This window comes from Pezoporus wallicus, unplaced genomic scaffold, assembly GCF_028554395.1.
Source record: "Pezoporus wallicus isolate ANWC-B61680 ecotype Strahan unplaced genomic scaffold, APGP_CSIRO_Pwel_v1 contig_11395, whole genome shotgun sequence".
Classification (NCBI taxonomy): domain Eukaryota; kingdom Metazoa; phylum Chordata; class Aves; order Psittaciformes; family Psittacidae; genus Pezoporus; species Pezoporus wallicus.
In genome coordinates, this window is record NW_026636241.1 from 604,087 (window position 1) to 626,226 (window position 22,140).

At 50.0% G+C, this 22,140-nt stretch overlaps 1 protein-coding gene across 5 annotated transcripts in view; it reads right to left on the reverse strand.

Moving 5' to 3' along the window:
* Positions 1 to 22,140, reverse strand: part of PDE4B (phosphodiesterase 4B) — a 220,507-nt gene that overhangs the window by 44,827 nt on the left and 153,540 nt on the right. For 3 of the 5 annotated variants that reach the window (XM_057399212.1, XM_057399213.1, XM_057399214.1), the window contains 4 exons: positions 20,687 to 20,881; positions 18,746 to 18,782; positions 18,586 to 18,656; positions 14,639 to 14,688 (listed from right to left, as the gene is read on the reverse strand). In XM_057399212.1, coding sequence (XP_057255195.1) covers positions 14,639 to 14,688; positions 18,586 to 18,656; positions 18,746 to 18,782; positions 20,687 to 20,881 — 353 coding nt within the window. Of the gene's footprint in view, positions 1 to 5,813; positions 5,971 to 8,827; positions 8,855 to 9,483; positions 9,500 to 14,638; positions 14,689 to 18,585; positions 18,657 to 18,745; positions 18,783 to 20,686; positions 20,882 to 22,140 lie in introns of those variants that run through there. The other 2 variants (XM_057399218.1, XM_057399215.1) reach the window with 2 other exon arrangements.

Below are 22,140 nucleotides of genomic sequence, written 5' to 3' on the forward strand. Positions count from 1 at the left end.
CATGCCCACCTATAGATGTTAAATCAGGTTTTAAGACTGGTTAACCTGGAGATACAAGAGTTAAAGCCCTTTGACTGTGGTGAAACAAATCCTGGAGTAGGGAATGGAAAAGGAAGCTCTGCAATGAATCCTGGCAGTAAAAAGCACAGTGCTGATTTACCTGAAAGGCTCACACTTGGCCACAGGCATCAGATATAAAGACAAAGTTTATGAATAATCCATAGCTCTTCGTGAGGAAAATTACTCAGAAACTCTAAATGAGGGTCAGAACAAGGCAAGCAGCAGGGAACAGGCTCTTGGTAACATGTTAGACGTGCTTGAATCAGTTTTCTTCACTCCTGGAAAGGTTGGGGATCAACACCAAATTGTCCTTCCCTTCCTCTCCATTTAATTTCCTGAAGGTCTTCAATATAAAAGTTAAGAATGTGGTTCCTGGAAGCATCCCAACCGTAATTCACTGGAATTCTTTAAGACACATACCAACCTTTGTGCCCTGATCTCAGCCTTGCGATGACTGGGCATAGAGTCCTGGTTGCCAGCCACCATGCCAGCCATTTAAATGATATTAATTAGCGAGTATAATTAAAAGCATAAATCAATATAATGTGGGTTTTTTTTTCATGTCTAAATGCAATTTTTTGAAAGCATTATCCTATAGGATGGAAGCTTGAACAACTGCCTCAGTTTGGAATTTTAATCTGGATTCCTCCAACAGGTATTTTACGCACCCAAAAGGTAATGTCTGCCTCTCTGATTTACCTTAGCTGAACCTTCTGTCCTTATTTTGCCTCGGAAAGGAAAGGAAGAAGCTGTCATCCTGCAGCTGAGCCCCAGAGCCAGCGGGTACTCAGCACGTTGCAGAAAACGGCCTGTTTTGCCACATTTGCTTTTCAGGTGATACTCTGAGTAAGCCCTATCGCCTGATCTGCAACTGCACGGAGCTGCACCGTGGGTAGGCAGGGCATTGCTCACTGCAGCTCGTGGGTCGGGTACGGAGCAGGACCAGCAGAAATAGCATGAACCAGCTGAAAGCACACACACTGAAAAGAGATGTTTCTTCATCTGTGCTCCTCCTGCTTCTGAAAACACGGAATGCTCTGGCCGTTGAGCTAATGCCCTTCACATCGCTCTCTGGTGGCACCCTGGGATGTACAGAGTCACCTTTTGCGCAAGCAAACACGGTAACATCTGCAGTGAGCCTCAAGTCCCAAACCTAAAGACCTTTAGACCTGCAGCAGCTGAGAACAGAGCCCAAATATTCTCTGTGCCAATCACCTGTATTAATCCACCCTTGTGAACCACCTCAGCTGTTGGAGCAGTGACTCAGTGTGCTCTCTGTTTACTACTGCACGTACAGCCTGTTAGAATAAGCTGTTTAAAAGCACAGAGTAAGTCCCACTGGTAAAAGGGTGGGGAGGAAGAGGGAGATGTCAGGATCCTACAAACCAGCATCATTTGTTTTGACAGCTTTTAATATTCCACATTAATCCTTTCAGGTGCTGATCTCCACTGTGCCTCTGTGTCACCTTCAGGCTGAGGCTATCACACCCTGGGCACCAGGTTTAACTATTCTATGATCCCATGTGTTTGGGACATGGGTCAGAATTGGACCGTATTTCCCCAGACCCTGCCAAGGACACAGCAACAGGTTCAATACTTGCTTATCCATAATCACAAACAGATAAAATAGAACATGAGATAATAATTTATCTATGTTTTTTCCTTACATCTGGATCATTTTAGGCAGAGGGTGATTAAATCTGGAGGTCTGAGTCCTGTACAACTACTCTCCTCAAACCTAGGCTCTCAGTCCTATCCCAAATCAGGCTCTTAACACCAGAACTGAGCAGTCAGAGATGCCTTCAAGGGGCAGAGGGAGGATAAACTTGACCCCAGCAATGGAAATGCCAGGCAGACGTGGAAGTGTAAGCACTTGGCAAATCACTGCAGCCAGCACAGGTAAGAACAGCCTTTCACTCCCAAAATACATTTAATTAAGGCCCTCAAAATATACTTCTTTAAGCACCTCAAACTGAGTGCAAGGAAATCAAAATGTCACCTACATTACAGGCACCTTGATTAAGAACCCCAGTTAAAACATCAGATTAAATGGCCGTGGAAATGGAAACGTTCCCCACTGCAGGTCAAACACAGGTTGGCTGCCGCAGATGATTCCAGTGGTTGCTTTTTATGCTTCCAGTTTTATGCTCTGTGGCACCTTTTGGAATTTCTGCCATTTAGCAGCAAAAGAGAGGCAGATTGTGTGAGCCTTGGCCAAGGTCTCTGCCCCAGCACTGCTTCTCCGAAACCATTAATTCTGTGGAATAAATTGGGTGAAATTCACGCAGTTTCTGTGAAGCATCTGACTCGAAGCTGCACATGACTTCCACTCCGGGCAGTTTGCAGTCAGAGCCATTCCAGCAGCATGTTAAACCGACCACATTTGGCCGTGGTACAAAGGCAGGCTCAGAAGGAGCAGCTGCTGCTGAAAAATGTGCTGTGAGCATCATCTCTCCTTGGGTTTCATTTTCGCGTTGCTGATCTACAACGTGCGAGTAACAGGGTTTTGGCTTTTACCTACGGAGCCCGTTCCCACTGGAGGGGGATGGAAACACTGCAGAGTTTCACACCATGGACTTGGAACTCAGGAAGCTGCAACCAGTGACATTTCAGTAACAGGAATTTCGGGAAATACCCTGCCCAAAGAGCTTGAATTGAGATGAAGGCCCAGCATTCATATTTGAGTAGGATCTGGATGCGGACCACATGCCATAAAGTACGACTGCTAACCCAGAAAACACTCACACTGGAAACTTGTATCTGGATTTCTCTTCTTCAAGAAGGATCTTAGGGAAGAAAGGGAGGGAAACATTTCACAACCAGCAAATTCTAGCAAGATCTGCTAGTGACAAACCCTCGCTTGGGTTTGCTAACCTGTGAGTGAGTAAACATGGAATTTTGCCCATGGCTGGGCCCCACACTAGGCTCAACTCATTGGAGCAGACGGTTATACCATGTCCTCTAGAACAGCAGATCCAAATATCCTGCACTCAAGTTGGTAACAGCAGGACCACCATTTCGGGTCACTTCGGATGAAGCCAGAGAGAGAAGGTGGAAGGAAGGGAGGGAAGGAGCAGGAAGACAGGCTGCCTTTTCCACTTCTTGGAACAGCACTCTGGGTTTTCAGAGAATACAATTGCTCCGTGTCCTGCTTTTGTCAACTTAATATATGGCATTTAAAGAAAAATACACTGCTTGTAAAATGTGACATTTTAGACTCAGTTTGGTATTAAGTGCTAAGCTCCTAAGCCCAAGTGAGGTGTGAAAGGCCTAACTGGATTCAACTCATTTTAAGGGAAAACACTGAGGTGTCTGGAACATGCTGGAAGGGCCCTGGCAGGCTGGACCCAAAGCCCTGCTCCCAGCGCCTGGATCCTGGAGCCTTTTAGGTACAGCACAAAACCATCTGTTAAAGAGATCTTTTGCAGACTGTGGAGGTGTTGTAGAAGGTTTTCATACACATAGATGTTTAATTTCCTCTTGGAAAGGTATATTTATGACAGCAGATTTACACCAGAAGATCTCCATTAGAAAGCATAGCTCTTCTAAAATTCAATCTAACTACAGAAGTAGTTAGTACTGAGTAATGGCTCCTACGTAAGTATTTAGTACTGAATAATGGCTCCTAGTGAACGACACAAGCCAGTGTCTAACCTTGGGTCAGCCCCTGCTCCTGTTCTGGTTGGTAATGGGCTGTTTGCCTCTGGCCTTCAGCAGGCAGGGGACTGAATACAAAATCAAAAGGCAGTCACTGCCAAATCAAGACCATGCTGCATTTTGGAGGTTTTTTCTTTCAGTTGGGTTTTTTTTTCCTTGGTTTTTTTTTTTTTACATTCTGAATTCCTAAAATTATGTCAATCAATGACGCCCTAAAATATGAAAGCATCTTCCACACGGACAGGCTTACTTAGATGGTGTTTAAAGTCTACTGCTTAAAACACATCAATCTTTGCAAGCATTCCTCTTTTGCCAGTGAGCTGAGTTAACTTCAGAACCTGGCATGTTTTATTAATAACCATAAATAATTAACAGTTGTTTCCTCCCTGTCAAAAAAGTATTGCAATTATACACTACTTGAGGCTGTCATTTAGACACTTCTCACAGAGAAAACACTATTACAATAAAGTGTTTCATTAAGCAGTAGCGCAACATTCGTTACCGGTTGCACAATGCCATCATGCTCACAGTAATAAGCATTCCATGCTTCCCTATAGAAATCTTTTGAGTCAATCAGGAGATGAACAGATACCAGGAACAAAACCAGAGCATTACTGGGGAATTGGAACATTGGAGACGGTCAATGTGTTCATTGTTGAGGCTCACCAGTTGGGAATTGGCGAGTCTAAACCATATCTCAAAGTGGATGCAATTCCCTCATGGAACAGAGGAAAAAATGCATTAGCAATCCTTTACTCCTGCTTTTAATTCTAGATATTGATTTTAAAAGCTCTTAAAGTTTTAATCTTTATCATTGTTATCCTATAATTGAAGAGTTAACTTTGGTGGGCAAAACGTCTACCCTAGAGAGGACCATTGTCCTAGAGAGGACAATGATCAAATTCCATGTGTACATCAGATTCTGCCCACCAAGGCCAGTGCTCTACCCTCTGTACATGCCCCCATAACCCAGAATCAAACACTGCTCCCACCACCACTAAGAAATACAAGAGTCAGTGGGGTCCCTGCCCAGCCATGCACCCAACGATTTGGCCACTGACAGTCAAAACACAACAGCCAGAAAGAGGTTTTAAAACACAACAAGAAAGCAACTTACACTTGGAATCAGATCCTGCCAGAGGACAAAGCTGGGAGTATTGGGACTGCCCAAGGCCAGGCTGGTGGCTCTGGGATCTGTGCAGTGCATTCCCCTTGGGAAGGTCTCCGCACAGAGCCTGGGATGCAGCCCCTCACACTCCCATGGCCAGCTGTGTCCGGGACACGATGCTGCTGCACCGAGCTCAACCTTGGGGGAGGAAGGAGGAACTTATATATAGCTGCTGCGGGGATGAGCTGATGGGTGCTTCCAGGAGCCCAGTTCAGCTCCCACTGGCTGGAAAAGGCTGATGACATGGAAGTTGAAGGGGCTCAAATCAGTGGGACAATGAAGAACCCTATTCATCACTAAGGCATGCACAAACTGTGCCCCATGACCTAAAAAAAAAAAGGAATAACTCGGGCTGCCAGAAGTTTGGTTTGGGTGCTTTTTGTTTGGTTTGGGTTGGGTTTTCTCTCAGCTCTCATACACATTTCTCAAACTCATATGGAAGTGATTCAGTCCACCGAAGGCTGCGCTGTCAAAATCTCACCCACAGCAACTATTATCATTCTATACAGAAAACAAAAGAAACACAGATTTTATCAACTCCGATATTAGCAATGGCAAAGTCTTATTGTCTTCACAGAGGCCTTAAGCAATCCAGTCCAAACAAACGGGAACTGAATAAAGCAATACAGGGCTTTCAGGGCTTGACCTGCACTAAAAGAGCACAGAGAATGGGGGCACGCAACAAGAACATGCCACTGTGAAGATGTCTCCGTTGCCACCTTGGGTTTGCAGTTGCCTGGGTCATTCAGAAAGAAACCATCCGTCCAAGAGAAGCCCTTTTCAGAACCTATGCCTGGTATTATCCTGCGTAGCCAAGTGTGGTATCACCAGTGAAACGACCACCTCAACCAAAAAGAACCCAAACAACAGTGGTTTGGCTCCTCAGCTGTTCTTCAGGAACACGCTGCTGCTGTTGATTACAACATACCTGCTTATCTTGTCAAAGGAAAGATACTCCTTCCACCTGGGTGAGGATGCCATCTATATATATCCTTAGGTTCTCAGCCCGCAGCCCCTTTGGAGCCTTTGTCTGACAGCCAGAGCCATTCCTGACACTGGGCAAGGAGACCTGCACAGCCCAGAGCTGCCTTCAGCAATGGACAGGATGGCAGCTCCGGGAGGCAGGGATCTGCCTGGCCATGGGCATGAATGGATGCCCCGGCCAGCCCAGCTCAGGAATACAGCAGGACACTGGGAGTGCACACGGGGAGTCCCGCTGGCACGGCGGCCACAGAGGGCAGCTGGGCCCCAGGGAGGAGTGACAGGCTCCTGATGGCAGCAGCACGTGTAGCATCTTCATGTGACATCCACAGGTGGGGCGGAGGGGAAAACAGTTTTTATGTGTTGCTATGGAGTCATGATTAGCTTGTATGTCTTCAGAGCCTGCCGAGGAGAAATGAAGGCTATTTTCTTATATAGATGTCATGAAATCAATCCTTGCAGAATTTCTGGAGTCAAAGGCTAAACAGGTTTGCCTGAATACCTTCTGTCACTTGAGACACAGATAAATCTAGCTGGGAGACCGAAAACCAGTGTCATTTTTCAGCTGGTTGCAAAACCCCTACTCTTTTAGTCTCGTTTGGAGTTGTTTATGCACACAGCAACACAACAGAAGCGTGTTAAATAAAAAGCAGCAATTATCTCCACACAAAATGGGGCTTAGAAAATGAAGCAAAATAAAAAGAAACCCACCCTAACCCAAAGCCTTATTGCAAAGCACGGGGACTTCAGAGGAAACTTTTCCCTTCTTCTCTCCAAATGCTAAAAGCAAACCTGATGTTCTTCTTTTAAAATGTGTCTGCCTCTAGGTCTTTGGCACAGGTTTGCTGATGGGAGGGCCGGCAATCTATTTAATGACTGCATTGACGTCAATAGCATAACTGAAATACTTACTAAGATGCATGAGTCCAACTCGCAGGGGGGGTGTGTGCGCAGCAGGCGCAACACGCGAAACGGACTCGCTGCCGGAATGAACTACCCCCAGAGAGAGCAGGAGCTGCCTCGGGATGCCCCAGTGCTGCCCGGAGCTCGGGCACCGCGCTGCCGGCTCCGCGGAGCACTCCCAAAGTTCACCTTGAAACGCAGCTCTGCCCAGCAGGAAGGAGCGCTTCAGCATCCCGCAGCCTGTGCTTGGCTCTGTCATGTCAGGGAGCTGCTCGCCTACCTGATTTCCTCTAGTTCTGCTTAGCTTCTAAGCAGTCTGCATCACTTTAGCCCTGCATCCTTTAAAATTAGGGTTTGTAGGTAACAGTATTTATAGGTAAGTGTCCAGCATCACTGAATTCACTGGGCACAAGCAGTTACTTCCAAGCTCAGCTATTTGGTAACAGCACTCTAGTTAAAAGCCTGAAACACCACACATTGACTTGTACAACCCTTCTCAAAATCAAAGGGCCACATCTTGAGCCAAACGCACAACAGACCAAGGGTGTTTCAAAATGAATCCTCTACTTCATCTATGCCCAGAGCCATTCTGCACACGCCAAGCAGAGGAAGTATGGTGCAAGAGCATCAGCTCCGTGCTAATTGCTTGGGATATACAGGTATTTATAATCAAGAGCTGACTTTCATAGAATCCCAACCTGGTTTGGGTTGGAAGGGACCTTAAAGCTCACCCAGCTCCAAGCCCTGCCACAGGCAGGGACCCCTTCCACTAGAGCAGCTTGCTCCAAGCCCCTGTGTCCAACCTGGCCTTGAGCACTGCCAGGGATGGGGCAGCCACAGCTCCTCTGGGCACCCTGTGCCAGCGCCTCAGCACCAGATGCAGATTTGATGCACAGGGCTCCTGAACAAAGCGTTGGGACTCGGTGAGCATGGGCACCAGCATTCTCCAGTGGTTTGTTTACGCTCTATACAAACCTTCGTGCACGAGTCTGTGTGCATCTTACACCCACATAAGAAATGAAAGAGCCCAAGTTTGGAGTTCGTGTAAAGGCATGCGAGAAGCGCAGGCAAACGTGCAGATGTACAGGAAAGCAGAGGCTAAGGCACAAGCACGAAAACCACCAATCTTTCACTCCCACCCCCAGGAAGGAATTTTAACCAAGCTTTAATCCCATGAGCCCTGAAAAGCCAGTGTGGGACATATCCCAAAGCACTACACCCCCAAAGCCTCGGGTTGCAGAGCACGGCAGCTCTGTTACATGGCTGGGGACACAGTTAACTCTGAGGACAGGCCAGGATTGTTCAGTGTTGAAAGCATTCAAGCAGCACATGGTTGAGAAACGTTTCTGCAGATCCTTCGCAGCTCTGGGAAGAGTTTGACACTGTTTGCTCCCTGACAGGGTGCCGTGCTCCTGTCAGCATTGCTCACAGTTAGAAGTTGCTGCCTATCAAATGAACTGCAGAGGGAAAATACTGCCCATCTGGGTACTGATTTGGCAGAAAGGTGGCACTTCTGCCTCTGCTCATAGAGTCACAGAGTGGTTTGGTTGGAAGGGACCTTAAAGCTCATTCCCTTCCAGGGATGGGGCAGCCACAGCTTCTCTGGGCACCCTGTGCCAGCGCCTCAGCACCCTCACAGGGAAGAGCTTCTGCCTAAGAGCTCAGCTCAGTCTCCCCTCTGGCAGGTTCAAGCCATTCCCCTTGGCCTGTCCCTACATCCCTTGTCCCAAGCCCCTCTCCAGCTTTCCTGCAGCCCCTTCAGGCACTGGAGCTGCTCTCAGGTCTCCCCTTCAGGAGCCTTCTCTTCTCCAGGCTGCCCCAGCCCAGCTCTCTCAGCCTGGCTCCAGAGCAGAGCTGTTCCAGCCCTCGCAGCATCTCCATGGCCTCCTCTGCACTCGCTCCAACAGCTCCACGTCCCTCTTGTGCTGCTGGCCCCGAGCTGGATCAGGGTTGCAGGGGGGGGTCTCCCCAGAGCACAGCAGAGGGGCAGGATCCCCTCCCTGAGCTGCTGCTCACGCTCTGGGGTGCACCCAGCATTCCCCCAGACAGGCTTCTCACTCCCTGCTGTGTCACGCCTGTACAGCGCTTTCTCCACAACCTCTGTTGATGGCACAGGAGTGGGATCCTTTACCCAGTGCCCACAGAGGGGACAGAGGCTTTTACACGGGCACTGCAAAGGTATGGGTATGGCAGAGGGAGCCTACGCTAGTCAGGACACACACCAAGACAAGGTACACAAGCACTGTGGAGCACTGAGGGAGAAACTGATCCTGGGAATCTAAGCAAACAGCACTGATCCTGTTCTGAGCTGAGAGAAAGAACGTTGGTGAAATATGAGCAAAACACAAAGGGAACAAAAAGGACGGAGAAAAGATTGTACCAAGATGGGTGGAAGAAAGAGAGGCTCAGGCTGAACGTGGCAGCCAGAGACAAACGATTTAATTCAGAGAGAATTAGGGCCAGTGAAGTAAATAAATACGGAGGAAGGAGCAAAGCTAAGCAGGAGCTGCCAGATGTGTTCAAGATTTTATTAGCTGAATCAAGTGGGTAGGAACTAAAGACCTTCCACTGATGCCAAGGGAATGGAGAACTGAATTGAGAGAAGGTGCTGATGGATGCACTGAGCCCCAGGTTGAACAAAGGTCAGTGAAAGCAACTGTGGGAGAGGCCACACTTCGAAACGAAGAAGGCAATGGCACAGACATCTGTGTGACACCACGTGCAAGTGTGCTCGTGTCATCCTTTCTGTAACTCCGGAGGAGGCAACTGGGTAGCATTCATTTATGATCATAGAATTAAGCTGAAAAGCCCTTCAAGCTCACCCAGTCCAACCATTCCCCAGCTCTGCCAAGGCCACCACTGCCCCATGGCACTGAGGCCTCCCCTCCACGCTGTGTGAACACTCGCAGGGACGGTGCCTGCAGCCCTGCCCTGGGCAGCCTGTTCCAATGCCTGAGCACCCTCTGGGGCAGGAATTGTTCCTCAGCTCCATCTAAACCTGCCCTGGGGCAGCTTGAGGCCGGTTCCTCTTGTCCCATCCCTTGTTCCTTGGGAGCAGAGCCCAGCCCCTCCTGGCTCCATCCTCCTGTCAGGCACTTGTAGGGAGCCATCAGGTCCCCCCTGAGCCTTCTCTTCTCCACACTGAACCCCCCAGGTCCCTCAGCCCTTCCCCATCACCCTTGTGCTCCAGGCCCTGCTCCAGCTCCGCTGCCCTTCTCTGGCCCCGCTCCAGCACCTCAATGTCTCTCTTGCAGTGAGGGGCCCAGAGCTGAACACAGGATTCAAGGTGCAGCCTCACCAGTGCCCAGCACAGGGGCACAATCACAACCCTGCACAGCTGCACTCTGTACTGCTGTAAACCTCATGCCCTGAAGTATCCCCATTACCCTTCCCTGCGGCAGAGGACAGGAGCTCAGTAAGGGTTTATGGCTTTGTATTTCCATGTTACGGTTTCTGGGTTAATTCACAAAAGCAATTCTGTGCGGTCCTGTGATCTCCAACAAAACAACAGGAAAAATCTGCCACATTTACCGGAGCCGATACCAAGGGCAAAACACAGGATGTTCAATACACACTGCTCTTCCTTTTATGGCTGTGGTGGGAAGGTTGAGAAAGCTCCGAAATCCACCGTGACATCAGTGTGGGCCCTGAGAGCACTTTGTGCCACGAGAAACCTGGCCAGGCTTTTCCATACATTGAGGAAAGCGAAAGCAAAGCAGAACTTCATCATTCCGACACAGCTCATTCCCTTCACCCTGCGCCTGCGTCCTCAGCAATGCAACTCCCTGGGAGTGCAATGGCCACAGGTCTGCTCCTCCGACTGACAAACCCTGAAATATCCTAGCTGGAGCAAACAGCTGGCACGTGTTACCTCCAGCACAAAAGCTGGATGGGATTCGCCTCCCTCCAGGGTAATTTGATTAATGTATGCCTGTTTGCTTCAAACCCCGAGTTCTGCACTTTTCGTAACAGGATATAAATCACTCCACTAATGACAAACAGGAGACATATACGAGGTGCTCAGACTGATGTCAACGGGGGGTGGTAAATCCGTGAATCGATGTGTGACATGGGAGAGCTAAAATACAATTCCAAGCTTTGCCGGCTAACCCACGGAGAGGGTATCAACACGTTTCATTCCCAAGCATGTTCTTTCATCCAGAGGGATGGACCTCAGCACAGGCCCAATCAAAACATTGCTGTTTCCTTCTCCAAAACTGTCAGGAAAACCACCCCGTGTCCTTTCAGACACAGGAGCCATTGGCACAGAGCTGGAAGTGTTCCGATCGGAAAAATCTTTCCTTCCTCTCATCATTTCCAAATCAAAAGCCATCCAGGGAAAAAAAAAAAAAGCTGGAGAAAAATAAATAATCCCCTAAAAATCTTTGTTCTGCTGCACTGAAACGGAAACTTCCTTAGAAAGTCAATGGCTGTCATTGTGTGCTGCTGCACTGAGGTGAGCTCCAATACGCAACAAGGGCCGTAAACAGGGAAAGGAAGGCAACCAAATGGATGGAGGGAAGTGCTCTACAGAGTGACTCCAGCCTCCTACAGAAACCAGAGAGGCTTTGGGAACTGGGGAATGCAGCAGAGCAGGGACTCCAAATGCAACAAGTAAAGAAGGCCAGAGATGCAGGACAGTCCTGGTTTCCACACAGTAAGTTACTGCAGGATAGAGCCACGCTGGTGCTCCTCACCACACCTCTGTTCTCACGTGAGCATGGGGAGCACACGAGCTGAGGGCACACAACCCATCACAAAAGCAAGGAGGAAGGTGCCTGGGTGCTGGCCTCCCCCGAGGAGAGCCTGTCCCCTCTCCCAGCTAGGATCCCAAATGTTCTCTTGCGAGACCTCACCTGGAGCACTGTGTGCAGTTCTGGGGTCCTCAACATAAAGAGGACATGGAACTGTTGGAACAAGTCCAGAGGAGGCCACGAGGATGATCAGGGGCTGGAGCACCTCCTGTATGAAGACAGGCTGAGGAAGCTGGGGCTGTTCAGCCTGGAGAAGAGAAGCTGCATGGAGACCTCATAGCAGCTTCCAGTGTCTGAAGGGGGCCTATAGGGATGCTGGGGAGGGACTCTTCATTAGGGACTGTAGTGACAGGACAAGGGGTAATGGGTTCAAACTGAAACAGGGGAAGTTTAGATTGGATCTAAGGAAGAAATCCTTTCCTGTGAGGGTGGTGAGGCACTGGAATGGGTTGCCCAGCGGGGTTGTGAATGCTCCAGCCCTGGCAGTGTTCAAAGCCAGGTTGGACAAGGGCTTGGGCGAGATGGTTTAGTGTGAGGTGTCCCTGCCCATGGCAGGGGGGTTGGAACTGGATGACCTTAAGGTCCTTTCCAACCCTAACTATTCTGTGATTCTATGTTCTGAACTGCCTGTTTCAGGATGCTTTCAGAGTCTGGCTCTGACACGTGACAGCCACTGGCCCTCCTGAGGCCCTCAGTGCAGGGGTGTGATCCTGCAGCCGATGCAACGGCTTGGTCTGGCCAGGAAGGGATTGAGAGACCGGATCCTGTGGGAGCCGGTACCATCCATGAGCACAAATAATCTGAAATGGAATTTAACCAAGAACCCCAGGCTCTTTCACAATGCCAGTATTGGCTTCTTTCACGTAGGAAATCACACAATTCCTTATAATCTCAAAGATGTCTCTTAGTCTTAGAATCACAGAATAGTTTAGGGTGGAAAGGACCTTAAGATCATCAAGTTCCAACCCCCCTGCCATGGGCAGGGACACCTCACACTAAACCAGGTCACCCAAGGCTCTGTCCAACCTGGCACTGCCAGGGATGGAGCATTCACAGCTTCCCTGGGCAACCCATTCCAGTGCCTCACCACCCTCACAGGAAAGAACTTCTTCCTTAGATCCAATCTAAACTTCCCCTGTTTCAGTTTGAACCCGTTACCCCTTGTCCTGTCACTACAGTCCCTAATGAAGAGTCCCTCCCCAGCATCCCTATAAGCCCCCTTCAGATACAGGAAGGCTGCTATGAGGTCCCATCTACAAACTGTCACAATTTACCTCATGTAATGATATCACTCACACCTTTTTGTTTCATTTGAAGATTTCACCTAAAGTCACTTCAGATTCATGGTTAAGAACTCAGTTTACTTGAGGAACGCAAACCCAGCCTGTGTTTCCCTACTTAACACAAATCCCACAAACCCTGAACTGCAATCTTCTTCCATAGTCACCAAATAAAAGCCTGTGTATGGAAAACTCATCCAGCGTGGCTCATTTCCACATCTGGCCATTCTCTTTTTCCACATCGCAGGTGAGACACGAATATAATTCATTTTACATCTATCCACCTGTAATTACCAGGACTGAAACATTAAAACCCATGAGTCAGGATCACAAGGCTCAAAATGCTAAAAGTTGGATTCTTCTCCGTGGCTTTGTCTCTTGGAGCTTTGCAGGGAACACAAAACTTGCTCTACAGTTACATGAGTCAGGCCCTTCAGTCCAAAAGGAAGCTCAGATTTTAGTGCATGCCCAGCTTTAGAAGCTTGGGTTCGCTAAAAGGGAACAAGCATCCTACAGCTCTCATCGCAGAGAACTCTCCGCAAGGTGTTAACATGCTGAAAGCCATTGTTTCCACAGAAAACGTTGAGAAAGTTAACCTAAAAATTCCTGGAAGGAATCTTGTAACTCCCACAGACACGTCTCGGGAAGTTTTCCATGGCTTTTGTTTCCACGGAATCAGAGGTCTTGCTGGAACACATCTCTGCCTAAGGTGACGAGCTGCGTTCCTGCCGGCTCTGCCTCGGCACTGGTCACAGGCAGGCAGGGAAAGAGGACTTGGGGATCCTATTGTCCAGTTCTGTTTCTGCATCAGAGGTTTCCACATCCCCTTAACAAAGCTTGAGGAGCCTAATCGGGACTACACGTGTCCCCAGATGGTAAATCCTACCCAGCATGAAAGGAAATGCTGGAGAGTTATCCAGGCTTCACACACTGTAAAAGTTAAGCTTTATGAGTCCCTCCAAGCACGTAATTATTGGAAAGGCTGAGATTAAGCCTACAAATGGGCACTCCTCCAAGTCTTATCTCCTTCCCTGTGGGAGTAACCTTTAAATTAGCGCGAATAGGGCCAGCTCTGTTCTGCAGAGGGGTCCCACAAGCCCTCAGCACTGCACGGCTAAACCCAGGGGTGGAAATAAACTTGCCCTAAGTAAGCAGCAGGCTGCCTCTGCTTCCCACCCTCAGCACTTCACCCTACCTTGCTCCTTGCTTGTAGCCAGACCTATCTGTGTTTGCTGTGGTCTCTGAGCTGACGGGGGGGTGAGGACAAGGAGACTGAGGGACACGGGGAGCAGACAGGGAGAAGCTGGGATGAGCCACGCTCCCTGACTTCTGCTCTCCTTTGATTGCTACATGTAGGTGTCAAAAGAGATGGAAAAATGCCCTTGCAGGGCAGCCTGCTGAAAGCGGGGGAAGTTTCACCTGAGCGAGGTTCTTCAGATCACATTTTTTTACATAGATCACATGGAAACAAACTGAAATAAACAGGGTAAAAAAAAATACAGCTGTGTCTGAGCCTGTTCAAGGCTCGTAGGCTGGGGCTTGTCCAGGCCTGTGCAGCACAGGGACTTGGGAGAAGAGCAGTCACTGTGGCCGTGGCTATCAGACCAAAATCGTGTTCATCGCCTATGCTAACACACAAGGATAAACCCCAACCCCAACCCACCACAGTAACAACATTTTGGCCTTGATGGTTCTCTCCTAGTACTTTTGCACGAGCAAGCCAGAAGAAGCTCTATGAGCCCAGAAATCCACCAGGAAGAGGGGGCAGAAAAGTAGGTGTTGGTAAATGATGTGCAATTTGACCTTGCAGGTGGTTATCAAAGCCACACACGTACCTTGCAGGTTAACTCTGGACACAGGAGGCTGACTTGTTGCTGGAGATCTCCTAAAAGAGATAAAGGACACTCCATCAATAGGCAATGTTTTCCCATTTCAAACTGCCACCTCCCACAGTCCAAAATCCTTTTCCAGATTCACAAAGAAACCCCAAACACTTCAAGATCTGGCAGTTAAAGAGCACTATTGACAGACCTGTTAGAATATGCCTAGCCAGGGACGTCCCTTGGGAAGAAGGAATTCCAGGGAAGATGTGCCATCATCCCGTGCTGCCTTCACAATTCCTGCTCAAAATGTGCCTGGGAGGAGGCAAGGCCCAGCCTCTGTAGCTGAAGGGGTCAGTGGCAGCCCCAGAATCAAGGCCTTCTCCCAAACAGCTTCTCCCCGCAAGGTCTGAACCCTGAAGTAACATCAGAATCTACACAAGCATGCAGGCTGCCATGCAAAGGGCAATGCTATAGCTGAGAAATGGCTTTAAACCCTGCAGTTAACAGTTTGAGCTGCACCTGGAAGCAAGTAAGGGGATGCTGGAGCCACTAAGAAAGCTCTGAAGCAGCTGAAGGACATCTTCTTGATGAGGAGCAATGATTTCATCGGGAAAGTCTGGATTTCAAATGCTAATTGAAGAATTAGTTGTGGGCAACGGGGTCTGACTGGAAAATGGCTGCAGCATCTCTCCACATGTCAGAGGATTTCACTGAGAGGTTTGCCAAATAAAACTCATGATTTCAAAGTCAAAACCACAATTTACTTGTGGAAAAAAGGAGACTTCTTCACAACAAGAACTTGAACGGAGTTGACACCAAGATGAAGATCCTTTGTTTTGCACTGAACACGGTATTTCAGGCTGGCCAAAACCGAAACTTTGGGCTTTTCCTTCCTTCCGAAGTCCCTGATAATGTTTTAACCAAAGGCAGATCCCCCCCAACTCCCTCCCAGCCAACCTCCTCACCCCCATTTTTTGAGCCAGGCACCGAGCTGAAACATCCATTATTTGCCAGCTTGCCTTTGAAGCTCAAATCAAAGCAAGCGAGCGGCTCAATCCTGCTGCAGTTGTAGCTCCAGGGGGGTTCCTCAGCCCTGCCCCAGGAAGGCCTCACCAACCAGGTACAGCCCGTGCCAGTGTCCAAAGCCTGCTCCGGAGCAGCAGCACCCATGTGCCAGCTGGCATTTGGAAAGCTTGTTTTTAACGGAGGGAGCTGCAGGACCCAGATTCTTCGAAGGGTTCAGCACAGGGCGCACAGGTTGGATGCTGACTGCTCTAAAATCTGCCCTGACCTGCCTCTGCTGAGCCTTTGAAAAGCCAGATCTTGAGATCTCTCAAAAACAGAAACTCCCCAATGGGGACACCACGGCTGCAGCGCTTCCAGTATCTGGGGAGACGTGCTCCAGGTATCTCCAAACCCCGCGCGAGCTGCACAGGCATGCCCACGGGGAGGCGGGGAGGGATGAACACGAATCCAGCAGGGTATTCCCCACTGCAGAGCCTGGAAACCTGGAAAAGGGAACGGCACCGCTCCTGGCATCCTCCTACTACGTCCCAGCTGTGCCCATCCTGGTTTCTGCGGCAGCCAGGGTGCAGGTAACAGAGACCCAGGGATGGAATCATGGAATCAATGAAGGTTGGAAGGGACCTTAAGATCATCCAGTTCCAACCCCTGCCATGGGCAGGGACACCTTCCACTAGAGCAGCTTGCTCCAAGCCCCTGTGTCCAACCTGGCCCTGAACACTGCCAGGGATGGGGCAGCCACAGCTCCTCTGGGCACCCTGTGCCAGCGCCTCAGCACCCTCACAGGGAAGAGCTTCCTCCTTATCTCCAACCTGAACTTCCCCTCCTTCAGTTTGAACCTGTTACCCCTTGTCCTGTCACTACAGTCCCTAATGAAGAGTCCCCCCCCAGCAACCCTATAGCCCCCCTTCAGACACTGGAAGCTGCTCTGAGGTCTCCACGCAGCTTCTCTTCTCCAGGCTGAACAGCCCCAACTTTCTCAGCCTGTCTTCATACAGGAGGTGCTCCAGCCCCTGAGCATCCTCGTGGCCTCCTCTGGACTTGCTCCAACAGCTCCATGTCCTTTCTATGTTGATCTGGGTTTCCACAGCACTGTCCCACCTTAAACACCACCACGCTCAAGTGGACATGGCTCGAACTCCCCATTCTTTCTCTCTTGCCAGTGGGCATTCAGAGGAGTAGGTGCTGGATGCTTTCTGACCATGTCTTGTGCCGCATCTGCCAAACTCAGGCACTCCAAACCCATTAATCATACTCTCCTCTATTCCAATCAGGAAACTGCTTGAAAACCCCTGATGCTGAAGTCCAAAAAATACGACTTCTAATTAGTTTTTTTTTCCCCTCCAGCCCTCAACATTCATATTTTCCATCATTTCTGCGAATACGTGGGACAGCATCCTCTTTCTTTCTTGGGACAGGAGGAAAAAGAGAGGAGAGGCCGGGCTGCAGCAAAGCTGAGGTTCTCATGATCCCCAGAGCAGAAGCTGAAGTGAAATACCACGTATCATGAGACATATGATAAAATCATGAGCTGTAACCCAGCAGAGCTGGTTGGAAACAGTGCGGGAAGCTCCGCAGCGCCTGGAAGCACATTCTGCCACGGACTTGGATGTTTGGTCTATAATGGTTTAAACATTTCACGACTCTGACTTTGGCTGGGCAAGTGACTTTATAGCTCAGTCAAACCTGGGAATGCTTTCAAAAGGACACTGCAAGATGCCTGTGCATCCTACAGGTTATGCCTTCGCTTCCTTCCGGCCCTGTCCGATTTCATATTCCTCATTAGGAGCTGCTGAAATGCTGGAGTTCCTCAGCAAAGCTGGAAGAAGTGATCTACCTCAGCCATCTCTTTTTCTATTAACTTCCATCTTGGAATGCAGAGGCTCCTTCCCATCAGAGTTTGCAAGGAGAAATCAACAGGAGGAAAAACGCCTGGATAAAGTGCTGGCCTTCATGTAACACATAAGAGTGCACTGGAAGGTGGAAACCTGAGTCCATGGTGGGCACCCAGGCGATGCCATCTCCATGTGCAGTACTGAAGCAATACCATGGTGTCCTGGTGGAGTCCACTTCTGCACCTCATCTTCCGCTTCAAGAAAGAGATGGATGCTCTGGATGAGCAGCCCCAGGGTGGGATGGATGGATGGATGGATGGATGGATGGATGGATGGATGGATGAATGGATGGGTGTGTAACCAACGTCAGCAGGAACAAGTGATGCTGGTTTCACACGGAACAGCTCTCTTGGGGCAAAACAGGCTAGAAAATGACGGTGACTGGCTCATTATAAATAGCTACGGGGAAATGATGGTTCTGGACACAGGCGTAAAAAGGAGTTTGTTTGGTTTCTCCTGTTGAGCAAGTATAAAAACACACCTTCCTCTTACGTTCATCACCTGCTACACTCAGCGCAATTACGGCCTGAAATGAAGAGAGGTGGGCTCCCTGCCTGCAGGCAGCAAAGCCTGCCTCTCTGTGCATCCCCCTCAGACCCAAGCCCTGGGTGAAATCCTCCCCTTCCCCACATCCTCCTGCTTGGCATCTCCCTCCTTTGCCTGTGACCACCTCTCTTGCTGCCAACGCAGGGCCAGCACCACATCTCGACCTCCGCTCCCAATTATGCGCCTAACACACACACACCTGGGCCACCCAAAGTGCCGCACATCCCACCGCGCCCTGGAACACATCCCATCGCCTTCCCAAGTGGAAATGCATGGCTCCATCCTCGAGGACCACTGCGGCGAGACCCGAGGGGAGGCGCGGCGGAGGCTGCGCTTTGGCGCCGCCTGGCGTCCAGCATCGGGAAGCGCAGGCCGAGCAGCGGCGGCGAAGGGGAGCCGGGGAACCGCGGCCGCGGTTCCCCGGCTCCCCTTCGCCGCCGCTGCTCGGCCCCTGCTAAGCGATAACCATAAAGGACCTAAGAAATACTTGCTTACTTGTTGGAGGTGCCGTGTAGGTTGGTAAGGAGCGTGAAGTTGTTCCTCACGCTTCGTAGGCTGGCCAGCACCTATGGGGGGAGGCGAAAGCAGAGGTGTTACCTTCCCCACCTGAGGTTTTCGCGTGGTTTTGCATTGGTTTAAGAGGTCTCCGACTCACCTGGGCGAAAGGCGTGACGATCAGGTCGTCCCCATGCCTAAGGAGAAAGGGAAATGTGTGAATTTACCCCAGACAGGTCACTTTGAGTATAGAGAGTGAGTTTTCACCCAAACCCCTATACTTTAACTCATACAGCACGTATTTAACACCACATAAAAACCTTGCTCCTAATGGAAAGGTCTTTGCAGTGTACATCCAAAACAACCCGGCTGGAGAGCCTGTTCGGATTGGTAACTCCAGGCAATAAAAGGCAGGAAATAGAGAAGTTAAGGCACACGCTTGCACCGTGGTGGAAAAAACCCTGTAAGAGTCCAGGGAAAGGTCAGCTTTGAATTTCCTGGCATTTGCTGATCTCTGTCACAGACTTTAATGTTATTCAGGCGCTGGGTTCTGTCTGGCTGTTTTCATCATGGAAGATTTTCCAGTGCCTAAAGGGGCTCCAGGAAACCAGGAGAGGGGCTTGGGACAAGGGCCTGTAGGGACAGGCCAAGGGGAATGGCTTTAAGCTGCCAGAGGGGAGACTGAGATGAGCTCTTAGGCAGAAGCTCTTCCCTGTGAGGGTGCTGAGGCGCTGGCACAGGGTGCCCAGAGAAGCTGTGGCTGCCCCATCCCTAAAGGAACTAGACCAGGTTGCTTGAACACTGCCAGGGATGGGGCAGCCACAGCTTCTCTGGGCACCCTGTGCCAGCGCCTCAGCACCCTCACAGCAAAGAACTTCTTCCTTATCTCCAACCTGAGCTTCCCCTGTTTCAGTTTGAACCCATCACCCCTTGTCCTATCACTACAGCCCCTGATGAAGAGCCCCTCTCCAGCATCCTTGTCCCCCCCTTCACACACTGGAAGGCTGCTTTCAACTGGAGAATTCATACTGGGAGGCCGCAGCTCCCCAAGTGCTACAGGAGCCTTTACCCTGCAGTAAATGGATCTGCTGAACTGCAGGCAGCTGTGAAGCTGGGAGCAACCAGGGTGGTGGGCACATCTGGACGGGGCTCCCCCCACCCCAGCACAGCTGGCTGGGAGCACTGGGCAACTGTTACAATCCCCTGTTTACACAAAACATGGTATTTGCATAATTTGGAGTGATTACTTGGTCTCTGGTAAGCATCTACTAATTGTTAACTAACAGGAGGGACATTCTAGTATCTGGATTTCTACTTCATGACAAAGCTTGTAGGGCTTTCATACCAGAAACCTCTTTTTATACCTTAATGGCCACTTTAAAGCTTTAAACTGGGCCTTTTAGAATAAAGGGCTGCAAATCTAGGACACCCCTTTAAGCTCCATGCTCTGTTGTATTGATCCTCTCAAGCTCAGCCATCTGTCTGGGCTCTCTGCTGTATTTTCCGCTCAGCTCTAGTTAACAGCCCATGACAGAAAACAGGATGGAGAAGAGCAATACTGTAAATGTAAGTACAGTCATATTCCTCTTGTCCAGCCTAATGGAGAAAAGAGCAGAGATGATGTTAACCAGGCTCTGACAGCATGCACTGAGAGTATGATGGCAAAAAGGGAGTGCGAGCAAGCCAAGGACTGGAGTGACAGGGTTCCTCTGACTCCAGGTCCAATGGAGGCAAAAGGACCTCACAGCAGTGTCTGCCCTGCAGTTAGCTGCAAGCACTTCATACCTCACCCCCCCCCCCCCAAATCCCCAAGTGAAGAACTGGTACCAAGAAAGGTAAAATGCAAGATTTCTCTTATTATTTCAGGATATGGACTGGAAAACTGCTGCTAAATTATGGAGAAAAGGGGAATACTTTCAGGGCGGGTGGGGAGGGGGAAATCATGCCTTGGCAGACCATAAAAGCAGCCGTCTTGGGCACTCAGGCTGTGAAACGCGAGTACCACCCACAAGCTCCTCTTACCAGAGCCCTGAGGAATACAGGAGGCCATCTAAACCTCTCAGTTCCCATAAAATATGAGGTGAGCTGGCTGGATGCTTACTGCTCGCTTGGGAGAGAGGAGTTCCTGGACATGGTCTTTGGTGATAAGTCATAGTCGCTGTCGGATCTGTAGAGGAACGACTCCCGGCGCTGGCTGTGGCCCGGGAACGTGGTGTGCAATACGAGCCCCGAGGAGGAGCTGGCCTGCGGGTCCAGGGGGCTGCGCCCTGGGGACGGGCCATTCTCCACGTCGAAGCTGTGAACAGAACACACGCCGCGCGTCAAGAGAGGGTCTCAGTGTGTGCGGGTCACGTTCGCGCTGCCCACAGCGCATCCGGCCCGGTGCAGGAGCCATGGGGCTGTGTTTACTGGAGCTCTCCCTGGTGTATTCCTACTGCACGCAAGCAGGACTCTGCAGTGAGGTACATCTACCCCCTAGGCTTCTATTGGCATGCACAGAATCCCAGCCTGGTTTGGGTTGGAAGGGACCTTAACGCTCATCCAGTTCCAACCCCTGCCACGGGCTGCGAGTGGAGAACTGTTTCAAAAGTGTTAAAAAGGCCCTAAACCTTCTGTCACCTTTTCCATTATACACCCATTTCCTTACGGTGTCATAACTTGGCTGCTGCAACTGGTGGCTGAAGTCACCCTGGACACTTCAGCAAGTGACACCCCTCATAAACCCTGAAAATAAGCAGGTTGGCCTCCTTTGCTTGGCCATTTGGATCCCATATAAATACCACGCTCCAGCTAAGCCAAGTGGAGCACAGCTGCGCTCAGGATGAACTTCCTTGCCTTTGGAAGTCTGAGGGTTGAGTCTCACCTGCAGTGGGAGCTGAGTTCTCCCTCCCCCCAGGGCACGTGCCTCTCCCCATTCCCAATGTTCTCCCAATTCTTTTGGCCTGTTGGGTGTGATACCAAGCTACAACCCTGGTCATGCATTTCTCCATCCTTCCTCACTGCTGCTTCCCCCACTCCAAAGATCTCCCTCTGCTCTGCAGAGCATGCAGTGTGCTTCTAACTGCATGGGGAGGCAGGTGAAGCGTAGAGATGAAACGAGGCAAACTTGTGCCACATCTGAAAGTAATGCACATAACCATGAAAGAAATGAGGGAGCCTGTGTCCACTTGTAAAGTGTATCTCAGCTTAGTCCCCCTCCCTGCTGCGAGTCCATACATGCACACAGAGATTCAATATAGGGCGACCAAGGGATGAATGAGAAGGGGAAAACAAACACCAAACACTGCAGAAGGAAATCACAGGTAGAAGAGGTCTTGGAGATAACTGCTAACATGAAGGTGCCATTGCTGAACTGGGCCTGCATTATTAACGTGTGAGGCTGCAGCAAACAGAAGACCAAACAGGCTCAAAACCAAGATAGCCTCCCCTGTTTGGGCAGTGACCTGACACTTTGAAGCACTGAGACCTCGTACCCCCTGACCAGGGAATCTGATTAAAATCCAAATTTCATAGCATGAACAACAACCACCTCAGCCTTAGGTTTTGCAGAAGCGT